Raw genomic sequence first — 24,523 nt, forward strand, 5'->3', positions numbered from 1 at the left:
CTCTATACAAGTAACATAAGTCCATAGGAAGGGTTAGGTCAAAATTATAAATGAATGACAATGGTGGTGAGGCACATATGCAAGAAGCATGTGTGGCAAAGTGGCTTGTCACAGCTCTTAGTCACTGCAAGTCTTTTTCTTCCTGTACAGAGTTCTCCAGTTATATGCTGATGTTAAATCCAGTTCTTCTGACCTTCACCTTTAAAAGTTCACAAGGCTGTTCTTTGGTCAAGAGGAAATGGGGGGAGAGAGAACTCAATCCTCCTCCCAAGGGCAACTGCTTCATCCACCACTAAACTGGCCTCTTGTAATCTCTGATTAAGGGCTTGTTTCTCAACTGGCTTGCTGTAATATACATTGGGTCCAGAGGTGTATATAATTCTTTCAACAAGTCCCAGTATAGTTCCCAGGTGGCATCCGATTGCATCTAGTGACCAAAGCACTTCACCACTCTTGCTGAATTAAGACTTTTTCACACCTAGTTTACAATTTTGATTGATTGATTGGTTTAAAAGAGGTGTCTAGGACTTCACATTTTGTTTACACTTTTGATTGATCCAAAAGCATGTCTAGACCTTCTGCAATTACATTAATTGGGGTGGGGGTGCAGAACACACCTCTATACATATTAATATGTTACCAATCCAGTGTTCTACATCAGAAATAAAGTGGGCGCCTTGTAAAAGTGAGTGATCATATATAATCAGGGAAGAGCAGCCTCAACCTGGGAATCTGTCTTCCTCTCTCACCCATGTTTTCGTGGCTGGTCGTTACTAAATGTTTACCTGGTGCAGGAGACGAGACAATGGCCTGAGTCAGAAAGATGAAGGGCTCCAAAAAGGCCATGATCACTTGGTTCTAGCGAGAGCTCACTTTACTAGCTGCGTCCCTAATCCGGAACAGAAGCTGATGGGGGGGGGGGGTGGAGAGACACCCATTAACTTTCACCACTAGGTGGGGATAGCGCCCCAATGTACCGCCGTGGCTGCTAGGATTGGGGAGTGGGGTAAGGGGGGTGGGCAGCGGAGGCTTTGCAACCTCCACAGGAGGACACAATGCAGACTAGGCTTAGCGTAGCTCCTGGGCCAGATACCTAAGAGTGAGCAGAGCGGTACTGTCAAGAGTAACTGGGACCAAACAGGCAACTTCTTTGGAGCAATGGGAGCATCCAGCCAGGCCCCAGAACTGCGAGGACGGAATGCGCATCGCGACGCAAGAGGAGCCAGCCTCTAGCCCGGGGCAGAGCGGGGAAGGAAGCCAGCAGGTGGACTGCCGTAGCTCACAGGGACTGGCATCGAGGTGTTGGGGTGGCAACTGAGATGAGGGAGACTGAGGCGGGAAGACTGATAGCACTTTAGCATAGCCTCGGGGTCCTGTATTGGAGTCCTTGAAGGGAGATGCGTGGTCTGTAGGGAGCCTGGGTGTGAGCAGCACTTAGTTAGCTACACCCGCTCCGCCCCCTCCCCCGACACCTCTCACCCCACCCCCACCCCTGACCCCTTTGCTCGGATTGCCATCTTCCCCAGTTGGGGACGGCTCCCCACTCTGGTAGTCCAGGGAAGAGCGGGGCCTGCAGAGCCTGGAACCCCACAGTGACCACGTGATCCTAGGAACTTGGACTTGGGGGCGGCAGGTAGGAGCGGGGTTCGTTTCCTCTAGCTCTTCGGCACCCTGGAACGGAGCCTGGGATAGGGTTCCTACTTCCCTTGGGTGTGTGTGTCTCTGGCTCTTTTTGGAAGCAAGTTCGAACAATGATCACAGTCAATTCCGATGGAAAAATAATGGTCAGAAGATGTCTGGTCACCTTGAGACCCTTTAGGTAAAGTTCTTTAACCGCCATCTCTTTGAGGGTTTTTAAAGGGACTTGGGTTGGATGGGGGAGGGGTGATTTCTGTCCCCCTGACAGTGGGTGTGTGTGTGTGATCCAATTAATTTAACTCTAGAGGGGCCAGTGGGTATAGAGTGATAGACTAAGGTAATCAGGCAGGTTTTAGAGTCCTGCAAGGGTGGAATGGAGGTGGGGAGGTGGGAGGCAAAAGACGATGGTAGAGTTCTGTTGGAGCATGGAGACAATGTCGAAGGCTGGAAGGGTGTGTGTGTGTGTGTGTGTGTGTGTGTGTGTGTGTGTGTGTGTACTCGCGGAGGCTTTGGTCCCGAAAGAAGGGACCGAAAGCCCTCCTGAGGTGGTCGGTCTGCCTAGATCGGCCTAATCCTTTCCGCTCCGTAGGCTATGCAGTCTGTCACTAGCCCTTGCCTTCAGTCCATAAAGTTGCCTCGATTTGTGCACACTGGAGGAGTCTGTGCTCCAGGCTGCACCCTTCTTTTGTGTTCTCCCTCCCGTTCCCATCACCACATCTTTTCCTCTAATCAAATTTGCTTCTCCTAATTTCCAGTCAGTTTCTAGGTCCCTCGCATTGGGCTGAGGTAGGAGTGGGCTGAGATTGGAATATTGGGAACGGTAGTCTTTTTCCAAGGGGAGATTCTCCAGGTTTGGGCTTCAGAAATTGTGGGAGAGCTACTACTCACTTCCCACTTGACTCTGGATTATGGAAATGGCAAGGTAGTCTGAGGACACACAAGGCTAGTAGAGTGGACTAAGGTCCAGGAGACAGCTGAGCGCAGGGCCAGGAGGCAGACCTCTAAGGGGTCAAAAGGAGGTCTTAGCCCAAAAGAGGAGAGTAGGTGAGGGCAGACACCATCTCCGGCTCCTCTTTCCCTCAGCTTTGCTCTGGGTATGTGGGGTTAGGTCCTATCACTCCTGTTTTGTTCTCCTCTGCCTCAGCATTTGCTTGTCCCCATTTGTGTCAATGGATTAGTTCCTTTCAGGTAGACCAGCATTATTCCTGAATAGGAAGGTTATAAGCTGTGCTGGGACCTCCTGGGAATTCACGGAGCCAGGTTTAGGGGTGGGTGCAAAAACTGGATTGGAATTAAATCTGTATCCAAGAGCACAGCTGCAAGAACACAAGGGGTGGTGTAGGGGAGAGGAAAAGGGAAAGAAGACCAGTACTGGAGAGTGCACTGGGGTAACATAAGGCGGCTTCAGGACAGGGCCATGGAGGACACAGCAACAAGTTAGGGAGCTTGGGAACCTAGGAAAGGTAAAAAGCCTGTGCAGAGAGAAGTTACAGCCCAAACTGGGTATGAGGATTATGTGATCGGGTTGGCTGCAAGCTGAGCCCTTTCACTCTCATCCTACCTTATATCCAATAGGCTCATGAGACCCCTTATGCAGCTATATTTAGAAGATATTGCCCCATGGCCCCCTCCCTCTTCACTTATGTGGATCTCCCTCCATCTTGACAAGGCAGAACTCCAGGCAGCTGAATTCAAGGGCCTCATACCAGCTGTTTGGTGAACTTCACAGGCAGCCTATGGGACAAAAGAGCAAGTTCCTGAAAAGGGGTCTCTAGAAGGAGAGTAGAGGACTGTCTGAGGTTCTGTTACTCCAGAGATGCTATGAAATAAAAGGGGATGAGTCAGGGATGGGAGGGTGTCTCTGAGGCTAGATTCATAGGATCATAGAATGTTAGAGCTGGAGGATATCTTAAGGATCACTCCATTCAATTCTTTAATTTTATAGAAGAGGAAACTGAGACTGAAAAAAAGGAAGTGGCATCCAACTAACATGTAGCAAATTAGTAGGGCATGAAACAGTCCTGAGCTTTTTGGCCTCGGTAGAAAATCCTCCTGTTCCATACCTTCCAGGAACCTTGGGAGATCATTAAGTCCCCTGCCTATTTTCCATTTTCCTAAGAATTAGAGACCTCTTCTCTTTTCTGCTATAAACTACAGATGAGGCCAATATCCTCAATTGATGAAAAGGGATGCAAAGGATGAGGTTGGAAGCCAGAGACAGAAAGCTGTGACAGTCCTTCAGCACCACGGAGAGCTTCCAGGTTCTTTTCAGGCAAAAGCTGCTGAAGACCTAGCCATATTTCACCAACAAATGAATAGATATATTTAAGTGGGGGGGGGGGAGGGGGGGCAGAGAGAGAAAAAGAGAGAGAGTGAGATCGGCTATTCCTTGAGTTTCCTCTTTTTTTTTTTTGGTTCCTCTCCTCCTTCTCATGTCTTTCTGATGTCATATCCCATTATTTCCTCCACTCCATGATAATAACATGGTTCTCCTTATTGAGGCAACCTCTACTACATGTATTCAATCCTATCTCCTACCATCTACTCCAGCAAATTGTCTCCACTATTGTCCCCACTCTCTCTTTAATGTTAAATCTTTACTGTCCTTATCTATTGGTTCCTTCTCTGGTTTTTTGTTTTGTTTTGTTTTTACAAATATGTCATCTTCCTCATCCTTAAAATCTTCATTATATCCTATCATTCCTGACAGCTGTTAGGCAATATCTTTCTTACTCTTCTCAGTTAAACTTCTTGAAAATGCTGTCTACAAACTTGAACTATTGCAGTAACCTCCTAATTGGTCTCTGACTCACATCTCCAATCCATCTTCCACTCAAGCTGCCGATGATTTTCTTAAAGCTTATGTCTGACCATGTTACTCCACCACTCAATAAACTCCAGTGACTGCTTATTACCTCTAAGGTAAATTATGAAGTATTTTGATATTTCAAGTTCTTCGTAACCTAGCTTCTTCCTATCTTTCCTATATTTTTACATTTCACTTCTCTCGTGAACTCAATAGTCCAGTTGTTCTGGCCTACTTGCCATTCTTCAAACATGACACTTCATGTCCAGTCACTATTTTCCATGACTGGAATACTCTCCCTCCCAACCTCCAACTCTTAGAATCTCTGACTTCCTTTGAGACTCAGATCAAGCATCACCTTCTAGAGAAGGCAAAATGTAGGGAGATAAGAAACTCTTTTAAGTGTGTGTTGCAGTTGGGGGATAAAGGAGATGAGAGGTAAGGAAATGGTAAACCATTGTGTAATCCTATGAAAGTTCTAGCTTTAAAAAAAGTTTAGCCTTTCAAAAATTATGGCTATATAGACAAAGACAACAGGGTCCAACTCTAGCTAGAGTAAATAGATCACTCGTTGTTCCCCACCCTTACATGTATTTGTGTATATAGTTCTAGATAACTATAATTAGTTGCATATTTATTTATACACCTTCATGTACACCTGTTTACATGTCTCTGAAGATATATATATGTGAGGGACAGCTAGATGGTACAGTAGATAGAGCGCCAGCCTTGGAGTCAGGAGGAGCTGAGTTTAAATCTGATCTCAGACCAAACACTTGACACTAGCTGTGTGGCCCTGGGCAAGTCACTTAACCCCAATTGCTTTGCCAAACAAACAAAAAAAGATATATATATATGTGTGTGTGTGTGTGTGTGTGTGTGTGTGTGTGTGTGTGTGTGTGTGTGTGTGTCTACCTCCCCTGAAAATATAAGTTTCCCAAGGGCAAGAATGATTTCTCCTTCTATCTTTCCCCAACTTCTTCCCCCCACCATCCTTCCTGCCAGTGTACATAGGAAGATGTCCTTAATATGGTTCAATTAATGTCACTAATTAATTTGTACAGGTGGTATTTTGGTTTTAGTGTATGAGGTGAATATACATTTCTATCAGGCAGAAGTCTGGGTTGAAGGTCAACAAAGTCCCCTTGAATAAGAATCAGATTTGGGTTTCTTCCTCCAGGATCACTGGTCATTGTCCGAAGAGATACTTTCAATTGATTACAATAGTATCTTGTAGTCCCACGAGGTTTTACAGCTTAAAATGCTTTCTTGCAATAATTCTTTGAGGTAGGTGTGCAAGCACTATTATTCCCATTTTACTGATAAGGAAACTAAGGCTCATAGGGGTAAAGGGACTTTCTCAAGGTTGCATAACTAGTAAGTGTCAGAGTCAAGATCTGGAGGTAAAATATAGGCCTGCTAACAGCACATACAATTTTCTTTTCAATATATCCATTTTCCTATCAAATATTTAACATCATATACTGAGGCAGAGACCCTGTTGGCTTTTGGACTCTGAGGCCACTAGTGATATCATACAGGAAGATATTTCATTTTAGACATGAAATTTCAAGTGATCTAAATTGGGAAACTGATGTTACCACTGGAACTTTGCTGAGGTTGGTATGGGAGCTTACTAAAAATCCTTAAATGTACTAGTTTGCCTGCCTGGTTGGAAGAGTTAAAGACTCCTCCTCCCTCCCTCTTGAAAATCAAGGTATCCCTGAAACTGCAATGACCACAACAGAGCTTCTCTTAATTTTTCCCAACTCACATGTTTTCTTGTTGTTCAGTCATGTCCAACTCTTTGTGACCAAAATGGACGAGGAGAGCTAACAATGTTTTCTGTGGGTGGGTTCAGTGTGCAGTGAAGCTACTGCTGCTCCCACACACCATTCATGGTACAGATCCCTAGGCCAGGTGATAAGGTGTGGTGATCTACCCTGGAGGGAAGGTGGGCCCTGAGAGAGGGAGTTGGAAGCCTAGAGTCTGGAAAGAAGAGGAGTGTGATGGTACTGGCATAAAGCTTTGACTGAGGCCATGATAGTCCTGACTTTTCTTAGAGATCATCAATAAAACAATGTATGAAAAGCACTTTGTAAACCTTAGAGCAATATCAATGTATGGTATTAAAGGATTAAAAGCTAGCACTAGAACCCAGGTCTCATCCTCTGGTGGTCTTTCTGAAATGTCACAGCTGCCTGTAAATATGTCCTATAAATATGTGGAGCTCAGGTCCCTATTCTGTTCAGATCTACTATGAATCCCAGGGCAGAGCTTCATAGCTGACCTGCCCCTTTGCTTTGCCTTGCCCCCTCAACCCTATTCCCTTGCAGGCTATTTGTTCTGGGAATCGGTTTCTTCACACTCTGCTTCCTGATGACATCCCTGGGAGGCCAGTTCTCTGCCAGACGCTTGGGAGATTCACCTTTTACTGTCCACACTGAAGGTACCTTGGGCAAGAAGCCATTGGTAGGGGGAGGAGGGATAGGATATGTGCTTGTTGGGGGACGGATGGAAGTATTCCCGAAAGTATAGGCCCCGTAGCACCCTTGTTTCCCTCAGAGAGGGGCGATACATAGACTTGCATGGAGTATATGGGGTATCCTGGCCCATGGGTGGGAACTTCTAGGGTTAGGGATTGGTGGGTTGAAGCTGCATGAGCAATGTGAGTGGGTGCAACTTGCATGCCACTTCTGTTTGAGTGATGAAATCCTCTAAATATTTTCTGCCCTGTATTCCCATGCTAAGGGACTTCACAGGTATTCAAAGAATAAAGATTTGTTCTTTGCAGAATGAAACACAATGCTTTGCACTTAGGAGGTGTTTAATAAATATTTGCTCAATTACATTGAATTGAAAAGTATTTGCTACAATGACCTTTAAGCACAGCTTATCTCTGTAACTCTATAAACCCCTGTGATTTTTGCTCATCTCAGGATGGGGCTTTGGCTTTCCTTGAGGACAGACAGCAGGTGTGTCCAGGGTCTAGTTTTTCTGACTCTGACCTCCCTGACAAATTTGCCCTCTTTTCTCTGTAGTGTAGCTTCTAAGGTGATCTAGATGATCTTCTCTAACAGTTTAGGGAATGTTCATTTCAACAAGATACCATCTCATGAGACTCAAAGCACTGTGGAATGTCAGAACTAGATGGATCCTCAGAAATCATATGGTCCAACTTCCTCATTTGACAAAAGAAGAAACTGAGATTTGACCAAGAGAAGTCAGTCAACAAGCATTTATTGAGTGCCTACTATGTGCCAGGCACTGTGCTAAGTGTGGAAATTACTTTTCCAAGGTCACAAAGCTGGTTCATGTCAGAGTTGGGCCAAGTGTCCTGGTTCATAGTTCTTTGTTGTTTCTACTAAACCATGGTGCTGAATAGGCAGAGAGGAAATGATGGATTATATATACATGGCTCTCTGGCTCATTCTAATTTTTTTTAGAGAGTTTTGTTTGTTGGTGTAGGCTAACTACCTTCTATTTTAAGCTATTAATTCTCTTTCCAATTCTCTCCATAGTCTAAATTTCATTTATAATTTAAATTTTTTTTACCTTTTACTTCATTTATTGCAAATATTCTTGCAGTTCTTGTGTGGCCAAGCCATTTTTTTAAAAAATGTGAGACTCATAGTTGCTGTGGAGTTATTCTTTCCTCGGTCTTCTTTTTAGGTAATTCTTTATATTTACAAATATAAATTACAAATTCTTTACATTCTTCATAGTGTTTGGTGTCTTTCTTTTTACCCATACCTCCTGACTCAGTTCTTGGTTTGGGATTTTGTGCCATGGTAAGGCTCTGCTTGCTCCCAAATTCTCTGATGGGGTGGTCAGGTCCTGTTTGTCCCTGACCTCACCTTCTTTGGTTCTTGTCACTGCCTTCTTTTGCATTTTCCTTAGTGTGTTTACACTCATAATGCTTGAAGGCTCCAATGTGCCCTGTTAGAGATTTTTGGTTGGCTGACCCTAATGAGGATACTGGATGGTCTTCTGTTCCCTCTGGGGATTCCTTGCTCAGGGCAAGGATAGTTTCTTTCTCTTGAGGCTTCCCCAGAGAACTAGGTCATCTTCTTTTATCCTCTGGAGTTTACACAGTCAGGCTTCTGCATGGTCCTCTGTTTATGCTTGGGACTACCTATTCAGAGCTCTGCTGATTCTTTCCCACCTAGTGTTTCACCTTTGGGCTTCCTTGATCAGAGTTTTCAGTGATTTCTGTTCTCTATGGTCTTTCTTTTTTGTTTGATTGGGGGTTTTTTTCATTTTTTATTTTGAACTGAGCACACACCAGACAAAATGAGCATTTCTATAAATTTTGTTGAAAAGAATTTTACATGAAAGTATGAATCTTTATTAAAGTCACCACACATTTATTAAGTTCCTACTATTTGCTAGGCAACATGCTAATCAATAGGGAAACAAAGAAAGGCAAAAAAAAAGTCCCCAACCTCAAGAAACTCACTTTTTGTTGAGGGAAACAATAAGCAAACTATTAAGTACATACTAGTTTTATACATATATGTGTATGTATATATATATATATATATATATATATATGTGTGTATATATACATACACATACACACACACACACACACACACACACATATAGTAAATCTCATTAATATTAAGGGGGCTTCTTACAGTAGGTGGATTTTAGTTGAGACTTTCTCCCTCCAGGGAAGCTAGAATATGGAGGTAAGGAGGAAGAAAATTCTAGGTTTGGGGGACAGTCAGTGAAAAATGCAAGAAGTGAGGAGATGGAGTATCTTGTGTGAGGATCAGCAAGGAGGCGAGTGGCACAGGATCATATAGCATGTACCATGGAAGTAAGGTGTAAGAAGACTGAGGAGGTAAGAGGGGGCCAGGTTATAAAGGGATTTAAAAGCCAAACAGAGAATTTTATATTTGTTTCTGGAAGTAGTGGAGAGCCACTGGAGTTTATTAAATGGGATGGCAGATAACATGGTCAGATCTGAACTTTAGGAAGATTACTTTGGTAGTTGAGTGGAGAGTGGACAGGACTGGGAAGAGAGTGGAGAAAGGAAGATCAACTAGAAGGTTATTGCAAAAATTCAGATGTGAAGTGATAAGGTCCTGCATCAGGTAGCAATATCAGAATTAATAAAGAGGTATAGATGCTGTGAAAGTAGCATCAATAGGATGTGGCAACCAACTGGATATGGGTAAGAGAATGAGAAATTAAGGATGACACCTAGATTGTGAGCCTAGGTAACTGGGAGTGTGGTGGGTCCCTTTATAGTAATAAGGAAATTAGGAAGAGGGGAGAGTTTTGGGGAAAAGACAATGAGTTCAGTGTTGAACATGCTGAGGTGCACATGTTTATAAGACATCCAGTTGGAAATGTCTAATAAGCAGTTAAGGATGTGTGACTAGAGGTCAAAAGAGAGATCAGGGCTGGAAAAATAAATCTGAGACTCATTAGCATGGCTATGATAATTGAATCCATGGGGGCTGATTAAAATATCAAATGAGTTAGAATGGAGGAAGAAAAAAGAAGAGGACCCAAGAGAGAAACTTGAGGATCTCTAAGATTAATGGGCAAGACTTGGAAGAAGATCAGCAAAGGAGACTGAGGAGGAGTTTTTAGATAGGAGGAGAGCCAAGAGAGAGGAGAGAGAAGAGAGTATCAAGAAGAGAATAATCAACATTTTCAGAGGTTGCAAAGAAGTCAAGAAGGATGAGGATTGAGAGAAGACCATTAAATCTGGCAATTAAGAAATCAGTGGTAGGTAATTTTGGAGACAGCAGTTTCCATTGAATGATGAGGTTAGAAGCAAGACTGCAGAGATAAGAAGAGAATGAGAAATTTAGGAAAACCAATTGTAAATGGTTTTCTCTAGGAGTTTAGCCATAAAATAGAGAAAAAACATAGGATGATAGCTCGCTGTGATGGATAGATCAAGTGAGGGTGTTTTTCGAGGATGGGCGAGGCATAGACATGTTTGTAGACAGGGAGAGATTAAAAATAAATGAGCTTGTGTAGAGCTTGCTTTTCTTTTCAAGAATATAATAATATAATACATTCATTATACTATTTGTTGTTGTTTAGCTGTTTAGTCATGTCTGACTCTTCATGACCTTATGGACCATACTGTCCGTGGGGTTTTCTTGGCAAAGATACCAGAGTGGTTTGCTATTTTCTTCTCCAGTGGATTAAAGCAATCCTTGCCTTAATTAAGGCAGAGGTTAACTGATTTGCCCAGGTTCAGATTTGAACTCAAGAAGATGAGTCTTCCTGACTCCAGGCCCAGCACTCTATCCACTGTACCACCTAGCTGCTCATTATACTATATCATTATATGAAAACATCTTATTCATATATCATATATATGTATATGTACATATGCATATATACACATTTCAACATGTAATTTTCAAAGCTGTCCAACTTTCTACATTTCTTTCTGGCTTCCTTCTGTTCTGTTTTCTTTTTGTGTGTGGAAAAGGACCCTATCCCTATCTCCTTCTTATTCTTCCACTCTCTACCAATTTTTTTAAGAGGAAAAAAATCCTTGTAACAAAAATGCATAGTCAAGAAAAAAAAAATCCTACATTCAGCATGTCCAAAAATGTCTGTCTCATTCTTCATTTTCAGTCCATCACCTCTCTGTCAGGAGGTGAGTAGCATCCTTTATCATCAGTCCTGAGTGGTACTGCTGGGTAAAAACCATAGTTAAGTGATTTCTGGGGCACAATTCCAAATTGCTTTCCAGCATGTCTGTACTGATAACAGAGTTTCACCAACAGTGTCTCAATGTGCTTATTTTCCTGTAGCCCCTCCAAATTTTTTTTCGTATGTGTCAGTGCCTGATGTGAGGTAAAACCTCAAAGTTGCTTTAATTTGAATTTCTTTAAATTCTAGTGATTTGGAGGATTTTTTCATATGCTTTTTGATAGATTGGAGCTCTTCCCTTAGGAGCTATCTATTCATATCCTTTGACAATTTATCTACTGAAGAATAGTTCTTGTCCCTATAAATTTGACTCAGTTCCTTCCTTATATGTCTTGGAAATGTTACTCTTATTAAAGAAACTGTCTACAAAGAATTTTTTTCCTCATTAACCATTTTCCTTCTATTTCTAACTGCATTGGTTTTGTTTGTGCAAAACCTTTTTAATTTTATGTAATCAAAATTGTCCATTTTATCTCCTCTCTATCTCTTGTTTGGTCATGAACACTTTCCCTATTTCTATTTCCAAAGGGTAATTTCTACTTTGCTCCTCTAATTTATGATATGACCTTTTGTATATAAGTCATGTATCCCATTTGGAATTTATCATGCTGTGTGGTGTGATTGTTTATTGTCTGTCAGACTGCTTTCCAATTTTCTCAACAACTTTTTGTTGAATAGTAAGTCTTTACCCCAGTAGATGGGATATTTGGATTTATAATACACTATGCTACATTAATTTGTTTCTGGGTGTTATATACCTAATTGGTTCTGCATATCAACTATAAAGATGTTAAACAGTACCAAATAGTTTTGGTGAGTACTGCTTTGGAGTATGGTTTGAAATAAGGTATTAGTAGGCCCTCTTGCTTCCTGATTTTTTTATTACTTCCCTTGGAATTTCTCTTTTGTTCCTCCAGATGAATTCTGTTATTATTTTTTCTAGCTCTATGAAGTAATGCTTTGAAAGCTTCGTATGACACTGAATAAATAAACTGATTTAGGTAGTATTAACATTTTCATTAGATTGGCTTGGCCCAATTACTTAGGTTTTTATTTATTTTTGTAAAGTGTTATAATTCCTGCATGTGTCTTGGTAGGTAGACTCCCAAATATTTTACATATTCTCTAGTTACTTTGAATGGAACTTCTTTTTCTTCTTGCTGTATTTTTATTGAAATATACAGAAATGCTGTTGATTTATGTGGGCTTATTTTATATCATACAATTTTGCCAAAGTTATTGTTTCAATTTTTTTTAATTGACTATCTAGGGTTGTCTAAGTAAACCATGCTATCATCTGCTAAAAGCAATAATGTTGTTTCTGGGCATATGCTTACTCCCTCAATTTCTTTTTCTTATCTCATTGGTATAGCTGGATTTCTAAAATTATATCCAAATAGTGGTGAAAATGGACATCATTTTTGTTCAGTCATGTCTGACTCTTCTTGACTTCATGCCAGGCCCTTCTGTCCTCCACTATCTCTCAAAGTCTGTCCAAGCTCATGTTTTTTGTTTCCATAACACTATCTAACCATCCCATCCTCTGCCATGTCCTTCTCCTTTTGCCTTCAATCTTTCCCAACATCAGAGTCTTTCCCAATGAGTCCTGCTTTCTCATTATGTGGCCAAAGTGATTTAAGTTTCTTCAGCTTCAGTATTTGACTGTTCAGTGAACACTCTGAATGAATGTCTTTAAGTATTGACTGATTTGATCTCCTTGCCACCCAAGGGACTCTCAAAAGTCTTTTCCAGCACTACAATTAGAAAGTGTCAATTCTGCAAGACTCAGCTTTCCTTATAGTCCAACTCTCACAGCCATACATTGCTACTGGGAAATCTATAGCTTTGACTATATGAACCTTTGTTGGCAAGGTGATGTCTCTGCTTTTTAGTATCCTTGCTTTACCCTTTGTCTTATTGGAAGACCTATTGTGATTTTCTTGGTTTTAGATAGATATTATTTTATTAAAGAAAGGTCCATTTGTTCATATGCCTTTTAGCATTTTTTAACAGAAATCAGTATTATAGTTTATCAAAAGCTTTTTCTACATTATTGATACAATCCTGTGAATTTTATGTTATTTGTTAAAAACTGAAGTTATTTATGTGACCTATTATGTTTATAGTTTTCCTAATATTCAACCAACTCTACATTCCTGGTATGAATCTATCCTATCATAGTGCATAATCTTTTTGATATGTTGCTATAGCCTTTTTGCTAATACTTTATTTAAAAATTTTCAGTCATTGTTCATAAGAGGTATTGGTCTACAGTTTTCTTTCTCTGGATTGCTCCCCTCCATTTCCTTCTTTTGAGGCATTGTTCATTGCTACATGAGGTTATCCAGTCTGAAGCTTACTTAAGTTTGAGGCCTCAGTTTTTTTTTTAAAGTTGTACATTATCAGTTCTTTAGGACTGAAATTCTATAGAACAAGTTAATTTAAATCAAGGAGGAAATATGTATTATTGTCTGTTATATACATATTCTCTAATTCCCTAAAATGCCAAAGACACCTCTAAGAAAATTATCATTGTAGTCATTCCACTGCCTGAATGCCAATAGCCCTTTCATATTGGCTTCGGACCTGGTCATAGATCAGAATCTATATTACTAGTGATGAATTCTTCCGAGTGTCAATGACAATCAGAAGTTGGGAGTCTAGTCTACTTTTTAATTACCAGTCACATTGTTTGCTAATTATTAAAAAGTCATGTTCCTAGGAATCATCTCTGGAGGGGCTATGTGGTATACGTTATTATATATAATAATATATAAAAGAGCACTAGATCATTAAGAGTCAGAAGACCTGAATTCTAATTCTATCTAAGCCACTTACTAGACATGGGGATAAGTTTCAAAACAGACCTGTGATTCCATTGGAACAGGAAATTCTCTGGATGAGGAAACATCCCTACCAATGTAGGTTGGTGCCTTCTCTACAATTTACAGTCAGAGAGTTGCCCAAAGTACTGAGAGATTAAGTGACTTCACTTAACCCAGGCCCACAAAGCCAGGATGCTTCAGAGTGGGACTTAAACCTACATCTTCCTGGTTCCTGGTCTGGCTTTTTTTCTGGACTCCTAATCTGTCACTCTCACCATCCTGCTGCTCTATATGCAACATTTGACAAATATGAATTTTGGTAAATCACCTAATCTCTCTGACCCTCAGTTTCTTCATTTGTAAAATGGGGCAGATGAGACATACACTACAATCAGCAGAGGTGTTAAACTGGGGCCTGCTGCTTCAAGTCACCTGAAGAGCTCCTCAGTGCACTCCACCAGATTAAAATGTAATTGGGAAATGTTTAATAAAAATACAATATGACAGATGATGTTAATTTGTGGTTTTCTAAGTGAATATGCTTCTCCTTTCTATTTGTTTGGCACCACTGCCTTGCAGAACTGTTGTGAAGATTAAATGAGAAGGGATACAAAAACTTCCTCTACCAAATTCAGGTTGGTACCTTCTCTGTAGCTTGAACAACTAACATATAGTCTTAGAGAGTTGCCTGAAGCATTGAGAGGTTAAATTGCTTTCCGAGATTCACATATTAAAGGTGGGATTTAAAACTAAGTCTTCTGGACTCAGTTGTCATCTCTCTGTGCACTATGCTAGGTTGTCTCTCATGTCCCAGATTAAGGATTTTTTTAAAAATCATGTAAGCATGCCTAGGTTTCTTTTTCAAGATTTTAATTTTTTGCCATTTTGAACTTGAAAACCATCAACAAAAATGAACATTTCCATATGGAAAGAATAAAAAAAAGACAACTGCATATGAAACCATGAATCTCTATTATGTAGAGCTTATTTTTTTAAAGAACATAATAAATACAATATGTTTGTTACAAAGTTGTCCTGTTTGTCTATGTCTCTCTATGAACTTTCTTCTATCCTTTAAACATTTAAAAATGTTTCATTGACACTTTTTGAATTTCTGTTCTTTTTTGTATGGCATCACAATTGTCAGCCTCACCTTCCCCCTCAATTTTCCAGCCCACCCTGAAAAAAAATCCCTCTCTTTTAACAAATAAGTATAGTTAAGCAAGACAAGGCCCCACATTGCACAAGTGAAAATGAAAGCATATTTTATCATTGTTTTTCTGGAATCATAGTATTGCATTGATCAGAATTCATAAATTATTAAAAGTTGCTTTTCTAACAATGTAGTCAATGCATACATTGTTTTCCTAATTCTACTCACTTCATTCTGTATGGTTCAGTTGTTATTCAGTCATTTTTCAGTCATTTCCAACTCTTCATGATCCCATTTGGGGTTTTCTTGGCAAAGATACTGGAGTGGTTTGCCATTTCCTTCTCCAGTTCATTTTACTGATAAGGAAACTGAGACAAATAGGATTATATGACTTGCCAAGGGTTACACAGCTAGTCTGAAGTCAGATTTGAACTCAGGAAACTGAATCTTCCTGACTCTAAACACCACACTCTACCTACTGCACCACCTAGCTACCCTTCACTCTCTATTAGTTCATCCAAATCTTTTCAGATTTTTCTCCCTCCATTACATCTTTTCTTACCCTTCCTCCTAAAACACCCTCCACTCTCTCTCTCTGTGCCTGCCTGTTTCCATGTTGAGTTAATTGTATTTCTACATGAAATTTCTTTGTGTATGTATTTGTATGTGTATTCAACCTTCCTTTGACTGGTTCAAATAAGAGATGTTTATGTGATGCCTGCTCCTTGTACTCCTTCCTCCACTTTTGTATACTTTTCCTCACATATCTGATTATAAGAAAATGTAAGTCCCCCTTTCTTTTTTCCCCATTTCTTCCCCAGTGTATTCCCTTTGCCCTCCTTTTGCTTTCTTCACTTAAGACCACCAAAATTGAACAAACTTGTCCTGTGTTCATCCTATTTAATTCCCTCTGTGACCCTTCAAAACATTAGGATTCTCCCCCATTAGAATGTAAGCATTTCGTAGTTGTTTAGCTCTTTCCAATTGTTAAAATGTCATTCAACAAGTATTTCTCAAACATTTACTGTGTGCCAGGCAGTATGCTAAGTACTGAGGATACAAAGAAAGGTAAAAATAAATTGCTGCCCTCAAGGAGCTCATGTTCTATTGAGGGAGAATGTATATAACTTTTTAGGTTTCTCTTTATTCCTGTGTTTGCTTTTCAAAGTTTTAACTCCCCTCTAATCTTTTCATCAGAATGTTTGGAAAAAATCTCCTATGCCACTAAAGGTCCATTTTATTCCCTATAGAACTTTACTCAGTCTTGCAAAGTAAGTCATTCTTGATATTCAACCTTTATTGTTTGCCTTTTGGAATGTTGCACTACAGGATCTTTACAACTGGGAGTTACTAAGTGTCGTGTAATAGTGATTGTAGTTTCTTGTTATTTAAATTCTTTTTTAAAATATCTTTTTGTGGATAGAGCACCAGCCCTGAAGTCAGGAGGACCTGAGTTTAAATCTGGCCTCAGACCAAACACTTGACACTTACTAGCTAGCTGTGTGACCCTGGGCAAGTCACTTAACCACAATTGCCTTTAAAAAAATCTTTCTAAAAATCATTATTTATTTTTAACATTCATTTAAAATTGTTTTTAATTCCAAATTCTCTTCTTCCCTGCAGCCTCTACTCCACCCACTGAAAAGGCAAACAATATATCAATTATCAGGTATTTGAGCTCTGGCTTTCTGGCTGCTTGTAGTGTTTTTCCTTTTACTTGGAGATTCTGGACTTTGGCTGTGACATTCTTGGAGGTTTTCAGTTTCAGGTTTCTTTCAGGAAATGATTAATAGATTCTTTCCATTTTTATTTCTGGTTCTAATAGATCTAGACAGGTTTTGTTTATGATTTCTTTTATTAAAAATCCATTTTTTATTTGTTTTTGAGCATTCATTTTTAAAAATTCTGAGATTCGAATTCTCTCCCTTCCTCCAACCTCTCCCCCACCTATTGAGAAGGCAAACAATATGCTATCAATTATACATGTGGAATCATGCAAAACATATGTCCATGTTAGCCATGTTGCAAAAAATGCCAGAAAAATAAAGTGAAAAAATTATACTTCTGTTTGCATTCAGAATTCATCAGTTCTCTGATGAATAGCATTTTTCACCATGAGTCTTTTGGAATTGTCTTGGATCATTGTACTGATCAGAGTAGTTAAGGCTTTCACAGTTGATCATTGTTACAATAGTGTTGTTACTGTGTATAAGGTTCTCTTGGTTCTCTGCTCATTTGACTTTGTATCAATTTATATAATTCTTCCCAGGTTTTTCTAACACCATCTCCTTGTCATTTCTTATAGCACAATAGTATTCCATCACAATCATATGCCACAATTTCCTTGGCCATTCCCCAATCAATGGGTGTCCCCTCAACTTCCAGTTCTTTGCTACCATGAAAAAGACTTGCTATATCATTTGTGATTTCTTAAAACATAGCTTCTAGGTGGCTTTTTTTTTTTGAGGAAGTGGGGTTTGGTCACAGTTTTCAGGAAATATCACTCTTAAATTGTCTTTCCTAGGTCTTTTTTTAGGTCAATTTTTAATAGCAGATATCTTATTTTCTTTCATTTTTTCAATATTTTTATTTTGTTTTAATATTTCTTTCTTTTTTTGTTTTGGAATTAGTGAATTGTTAGCTCCATTCTATTTTTTTCAGGGAGTCTACTACTTCAGGTTTTCCATCCTCTGTTCTAAGCTATTTATTCTTCTAATTTTTTTCCTTCAGAGATCTTATTTCATTTTTTAAAACTGATTAATTTATTTTTAGTTTTCAGCATTCACTTCCACAAGATTTTGAGTTCCAAATTTTCTCCCCATCTCTCCATTCCCCCCACCCCAAGATGGCATGATTCTGAATACCCTTTCCCCTAATCTGCCTTCCCTTCTATCTACCCCCCTTCTCTTATCCTCTTCCCTTTCTATTTTCCTATAGGGCAGGATAGATTTCTATACCCCATTGCCTCTATATCTTATTTCCCAGTTGCATGTGAAAACAATTTTTAACATTTGTTTTTAAAACTTTGGGTTCCAAATTTTCTCCCTTCCTCCCTCCCCACCTACCCTCACTGAGAAGGCAAGCAACTGGATACAGGTAATACATGTGTAGTCATGCAAAACACTTCCATTATAGTCATGTTGTGAAAAACTAACTATATTTCCCTTCATCCTATGCTACCATCATTCATTTTATTCTCTCCTTTGACCCTGTCCCTTCTCAAAAGTGTTTGCTTCTGATTACCCCCTCCTGTAATCTGCCCTCACTTCTATCAACCCCCCATCTCCTTCCCTCCTATTTTTTTGAAGGGTAAGGTAGATTTCCATACCCAATTGAGTGTGTATGTTATTCCCTCCTTAAGCCAAATCTAATGAGAGTAAGCTTCATTCTTTCCCTCTCACCTTCCCCCACTTCCCCCACATTGTAAACGCTTTTTCTTGTTTTATGTGAGATAATTTACCCCATTCTGCCTCTCCCTTTTTCCTCCCAGTATAATCCTCTCTCATCCCTTAATTTTATTTTTTAGATATCATCCCGTCATCTTTAACTCACCCTGTGCCCTCACACACACATATTTTTTCCTCCAATTACACTAATACTGAGAAAGGTCTCATGAGTTACAAATATCATCTTTCTATGGAGGAATGTAAACAGTTCAACTTAGTAAGTCCCTTATGATTTCTCTTTCCTGTTTACCATTTCATGCTTCTCTTGAGTCTTGTATTTGAAAGTCAAATTTTCTGTTCAGTTCTGGTCTTTTCATCAAGAATGTTTAAAAGTCCTCTATTTCACTAAATGTCCATTTTTCCCCCTGAAGGATTATGCTCAGTTTTGCTGGGTAGGTGATTCTTGGTTATAATCTTAGTTTCTTTGACTTCCAGAATATCATATTCCACATCCTCTGATCCCTTAATATAGAAGCTGCTAAATCTTGTGTTATCCTGATTGTGTTTCCATAATACTTGAATTTTTCCTTTCTGTCTACTTGCAATTTTTTCTCCTTAACTTGGAAACTCTGGAATTTGGCTATAATATTTTTATATTTTATATAAATATTTATATCAATATTTTTATATTTTATATAAATATTTATATAAATATTTTTATATTTTATATAAATATTTTATAATATTTCCTCTGGGGATCTCTTTCAGGAGGTGATCAGTGGTTTTTTCTATTTCTGTTTAACCCTTCAGTTTGAGGGCAGTTTTCCTTAATAATTTCTTGAAAGATGATATTTAGGTTCTTTTTTTGATCATGGATTTCAGGTAGTCAAATAATTTTTAAATTATCTCTCCTGGATCTATTTTCCAGGTCAGTTGTTTTTCCAATGAAATATTTCACATCCTCGTCTATTCTTTTGGTTTTGTTTTATAATTTCTTGATTTCTCATAAAGTCATTAGCTTCCATTTGCTCCATTCTAATTTTTAAGGAATTATTTTCTTCAGTGAGCTTTTGGACTTTTTTTTTTCCATTTGGCCAATTCTGCTTTTTTAGGCAATCTTCTCCTCATTGGCTTTTTGGACCTCTTTTACCATTTGGGTTAGGCTATTTTTTAAGATGTTATTTTCTTCAGTATTTCCTTGGGTCTCCTTTAGCAAGCTGTTGACTTGTTTTTCATTATTTTCTTGCATCACCCTCATTTCTCTTCCCAGTTTTTCCTCTTCTTCTCTTACTTGTTTTTCAAAATCCTTTTTGAGCTCTCCCATGGCCTGGGACCAATTCATGTTTTTCTTGGAGGCTTTGGACATAAGAGCTTTGACTTTGTTGTCTTCTTCTGATTGTATGTTTTGATCTTCTTTGTCACCAAAGTAAGATTCTATGGTCTGACTTTTTTTGTGCTATTTGTTCATGTTCCCAGCCAATTACTTGACTTTTAAACTCTCTGTTAAGGTAGGGGTTTGCTTCTGGAGGATGTGCCATCCCAAACTTCAGGGGCTTTATGCAGCCATTTTCAGAGATCCTTCTAGGGACCTGTAAATTTTCAGTTCTTCCAAGGTGAGGCGTTTACTCCTTTCCTGGCCTGTGCTCTGGTCTATGAGTGACCACAAACACTCTTTTCTGCCTTGGAATAGTGAGGAGGATTTTCTCTCTACCATCACCACAAGTTCCACCATGCCAGTGCTCCTCCTTGCCCCAGGATGGCTACACAGGACTGTGACCCAGATCCAAGCATGGGCAAAGCAAGAGAATCCTACCTCAGCATCAGCAAAGAGATCCCTGCAATTCCCCTCTGATCAGCCACTTGATTCCCACCATATGTGGGCTGAGAGCTCCGGAAGCAGCTGCTGTCCCAGGGCTGCACCAAGACTGGGGCTGGACTGCTCTCCTCTTTCACCCAGGTCCAACAGACCTTTCCTACTGACCTTATAATTAGTCTTTGGTGTTTGTGGGTTGAGAAGTCTGGAAACCACCACAGCTGACCATGATTCTATCTTCTGAGGCCTGCTCTGGGTTTGCTGGAGCCCGTCTTTGCCTGTGCAGCCCATGTTAAACAGCGCTCCTCTCCCAGCCCAGCACAACAGACCTTTCCCATCAACCATCCAGGTTGTCTTGCGCTGGAAATTTGTTTCACTGTCTTTTTGTGGGTTCAGCTGCTCTAGAATTTGTTTAGAGCCATTTTTACAGGTATTTGGAGGGGTTTGGGGGAGAGCTCAAGCAAGGCAGTGCTTTTACTCTGCCATCTTGGCTCCATCCCCTCTTATTTCATTTTTTAATCTCTTGATTTATTTCTTTCAGATACTCTTATGGTCCCTGTGATTGGGCCTTTTATCTTTTTTCTTTCCCTAAGACTTGGCTTATAGTTGTTATGGCCTTATTCAAAATACTGTTGGCATTAAGGTCCACCTTTCAGTCCCCTGTCAGAGTACTCCAGGCTTCCAACTCCCTAGAAACAGAGCACTGCTAGACTCAGGTGCTCCTGATCAGAACATTGACAAGTTTTGGGTGTACAGCAGGCATACCTCAGAGATATTGCAGGTTTGGTTCCAGACTAGCACAATAAAGCCAATATTGCAATAAAGTGAGTCACATAGATCTTTTTTTGTTTCCCAGTGCATATAAAAGTCAAGTTTACACTATACTGTAGTCTATTAAATGTGCAATAGTAAGTCTAAAAAAACAATATACATACCTTAATTTAAAAATATTGCTAAAAAATGCTAACCATGGTCTGATCCTTTAGTGAGTCATAATGATCTTTTTGCTGGTGGAGGGTCTTGCCTCAATGCTAACGACTGCAATCAGGGTTGTTGAAGACTGGGGTAGCAATTTCCTAAAATAAGACGACAATGAAGTTTGATACCTTTGTTGACTTTTCTTTTCACAAAAGATTCTTTTGTAGCAAGTGATACTGTTTAACACTATTTTACCCACAGTAGAACTTCTTTCAAAACTGGAGTCAATCCTCTGAAGCCCTGCCATTGCCTTATCAACTAAGTTTCTGTAATATCCTTCAGTGTTGTTGTGTCTCAGGGAATAGGGAGGCCAAAAGAGAGGGAGTGAGATGGGGAACAGCTGGTCAGTGAAGCAATCAGAACACACACAACATTTATTGATTAAGTTTGCCATCTTATCTGGGCATGGTTTGTGACACTCCAAAATAATTACAATAGCAGCATCAAAGATCATTGATCACAGATCATCATAACATACTAATGAAAAAAATTTGAAATGTGACACAGAGCAATGATGTGAGCACATGCTGTTAGAAAAATGGTGCCAATAGACTTGCTTGATACAGGGTTGCTACAAACCTTCAATTTGTAAAAAACTAGGATCCTAGCAGGGAAGACAGCAAGAGCTCAGGTAAATATAAGGCATTTATCATTTTATTGTGCTTCATAGATACTGTGTTTTTTGTTTTTGTTTGCCCAAAGTCTTCTAGTTGTCTTTTTGTGCAGACCTAGGATAGATGAAAGTGCTTGCTCTTCTTTCTCTTTTGTTATCTTGATTATTATGCAATATGATGTCCCATTTTAGATCTTCTCTGCAGTACATATGAAAGTGCAGGGCTCTTTATTTTCATGTTGTCACCTTAATGGAGAGTCTCATGTCCAGATTTTTACAAGGCATTTAACAAAAGTTTTCATATCTTTGTGGAAAAGATGGTGATATATGGTCTAGTTTAGAGGTGTCAAGCTTGCATAAACCTGAACCAGATTAAATATAATTTGAAAATGTTTAACAAAATAAATAAAAATACAACACAACATGGATAATGTTAATTTTTGTGGTTTCCAAGTCAATATGCTACCTGAAGGAATTTGTATTTGAGTTTGGCACCACTGGTCTAGATGATAATACCGCTAGGTAGATTTATAGGTAGATTTAGACTTGGTTGAATGATGAGACTAAAAGATAGTTGTTAATAGGTTGATATAAATTTGGAAGGAAGTCTTGGTTGGAGTATCACAGGGATCCATCCTGGGACTTGTGCTAGTCAACATTTTATCAGTGACTTGGATAAAGGCACAACATGCACACTCATTAGATTTTCATAGGACAGAAAACTTGGAAGAATTGCACATTAGATGGTGTGATTAGTATAATTATAATCAGAATTCAAATATATCCTCAAAGTCTAAAATAATGAACCAAGTCTAATAAGATGAAATTTAATAGTGATAAACATGAAGCCCTTTACTTGAATTTTTACACTATCAACTAAAGAACTTATGGGATAAGGTAGATATGGGTAGATAATTTACGTGATTAAAAAAAACCTTCGGGGGCAGCTAGGTGGTGCAGTGGATAGAGTACCGGCCCTGAATTCAGGAGGACCTGAGTTCAAATCTGGCCTCAGACATATAACATTTACTAGCTGTGTGACCCTGGGCAAATCACTTAACCCCATTGCCTAGCCCCCCAAAAAAATTTTTTTTAAAACCCGGGATTTTAGTGGATTGTAGATTCAATAAAAACTCAATAGTGTGAAATGATAGTTAACAACAAAAACAAAAACAAACCCCTGCCACAACCTTAGGCTATATTAATAGAAGTGAGAGTGTCTAGAATGAAGCAGGAGTAATAGTTTTGTTTTACCCTGCTGTGTTCAGACTATATCTGTAGTGGAAGAGGGTTTACACTTATTCTTCTTGGTCCCAGATGGCAAAAGTAGTGTTAAGTGAGTTGCAGAAAGGTAAATTTCAGTTCAATGTAAAGGAAAACTCTGTTTATGAGAACCTCCACAATATCTCTTATTCATACCTTATTTTCATTCATAGCTCTCAAAGTCCTTATCATTTTTCTGTGGGACCATTATAGTACGAGCATACCTTGTTTTATTATACTTTGTTTTATTGCACTTCACTGGTATTGTTTTTGGAAATGAAAAGTTTGTGGCAACCCTGTATCAAGCAAGTCTGTCAAAGCCATTTTTCCAACAGTATGTGCTCACATTGTGTCTCTGTGTCATATTTTGGTAATTCTAGCAACATTTCAAAATTTTCATTGTTACTACACCTATCATGGTGATCTGTGATCAGTGATTTTTGATGTTACTATTGTGATTGTTTTGGGATGCCATGAACCATGTCCATACACAGCAGTGAATTTAATCAATAAATGTTGTGTGTGTTCTGACTGTTCCTCCCACTACCTGTTCCCCATCTCTCTCCCTCTCGTTGGGCCTCTCTATTCCCTGAGACATAGAAATATTGAAATTGGCCAATTAATAACAATACAATGGCTTTTAAGTGTTTGAGTGAAAGGTAGAGTCAATGGATGCAGCAAACTTCATTGTTGTTTTATTTTAAGAACCTTTAGCAACTACCACCTTGATCAGTCAGCAGCCATCAACATCCCAGGTAAGACCATCCACCAGCAAAAAGATTATAACTTACTGAAGGCTCAGATGATATCAGGTTAGCATTTTTTTAAGCAATAAAGTGTTTTAATTAAGGAATGTTCATTATTTTTAGATATATTACTATGGCATACTTAATAGACTATAGTATAGTGTAAACACAACTTTTATGTTCACTGGGAAACCAAAAAATTCACGTGACTCACTTTATTGTGATATTCGTTTTATGGTGGTTGTCTGGAACCAAACTAGCAATACCTCTGACATATTCTTGTAGTTTCCTATTTGTTCTCCTTGCCCCTGGCCTCACCCCACTCCAATATATCTCTCATTTTAGTACTCTGAGACACCAATAGATCTGTGATCTCATTGATGAGTATTCCCTCCACCAGTGCAGATCATAATCCGTCTTCTACCCAGATGAGTAGAAGGCAAAAGTTCACAAGCAATGTAGAAAGACCTAGAAGAGAGCCTTCAGTCCATTAAGTAGATCTTCCATGGAAGATCTGTGAGAGAGCATGGCCAGGACTTGCACAGGATTAGAACTGATGGATGGGTTGCAATCTGCACTGGTGGAGGGAAGAGGCACCTCAATAAAATT

General features: G+C 39.3%; 1 protein-coding gene across 1 annotated transcript in view; it reads left to right on the forward strand.

Moving 5' to 3' along the window:
* The first annotated feature begins 1,010 nt into the window (after positions 1–1,010).
* MGAT5B (alpha-1,6-mannosylglycoprotein 6-beta-N-acetylglucosaminyltransferase B) overlaps positions 1,011–24,523 on the forward strand; it is a 135,489-nt gene continuing 111,976 nt past the window's right edge. The window contains exons 1-2 of the mRNA XM_078155805.1: positions 1,011–1,819; positions 6,781–6,893. Of these exons, the coding sequence (XP_078011931.1) occupies positions 1,752–1,819; positions 6,781–6,893 (181 nt within the window). The 5' untranslated portion in view covers positions 1,011–1,751. The remainder of the gene's footprint in view (positions 1,820–6,780; positions 6,894–24,523) is intronic.

This window comes from Phascolarctos cinereus, unplaced genomic scaffold (assembly GCF_003287225.1).
Source record: "Phascolarctos cinereus isolate Bilbo 61053 unplaced genomic scaffold, phaCin_HiC Scaffold_5;HRSCAF=322, whole genome shotgun sequence".
NCBI classification, from domain to species: domain Eukaryota; kingdom Metazoa; phylum Chordata; class Mammalia; order Diprotodontia; family Phascolarctidae; genus Phascolarctos; species Phascolarctos cinereus.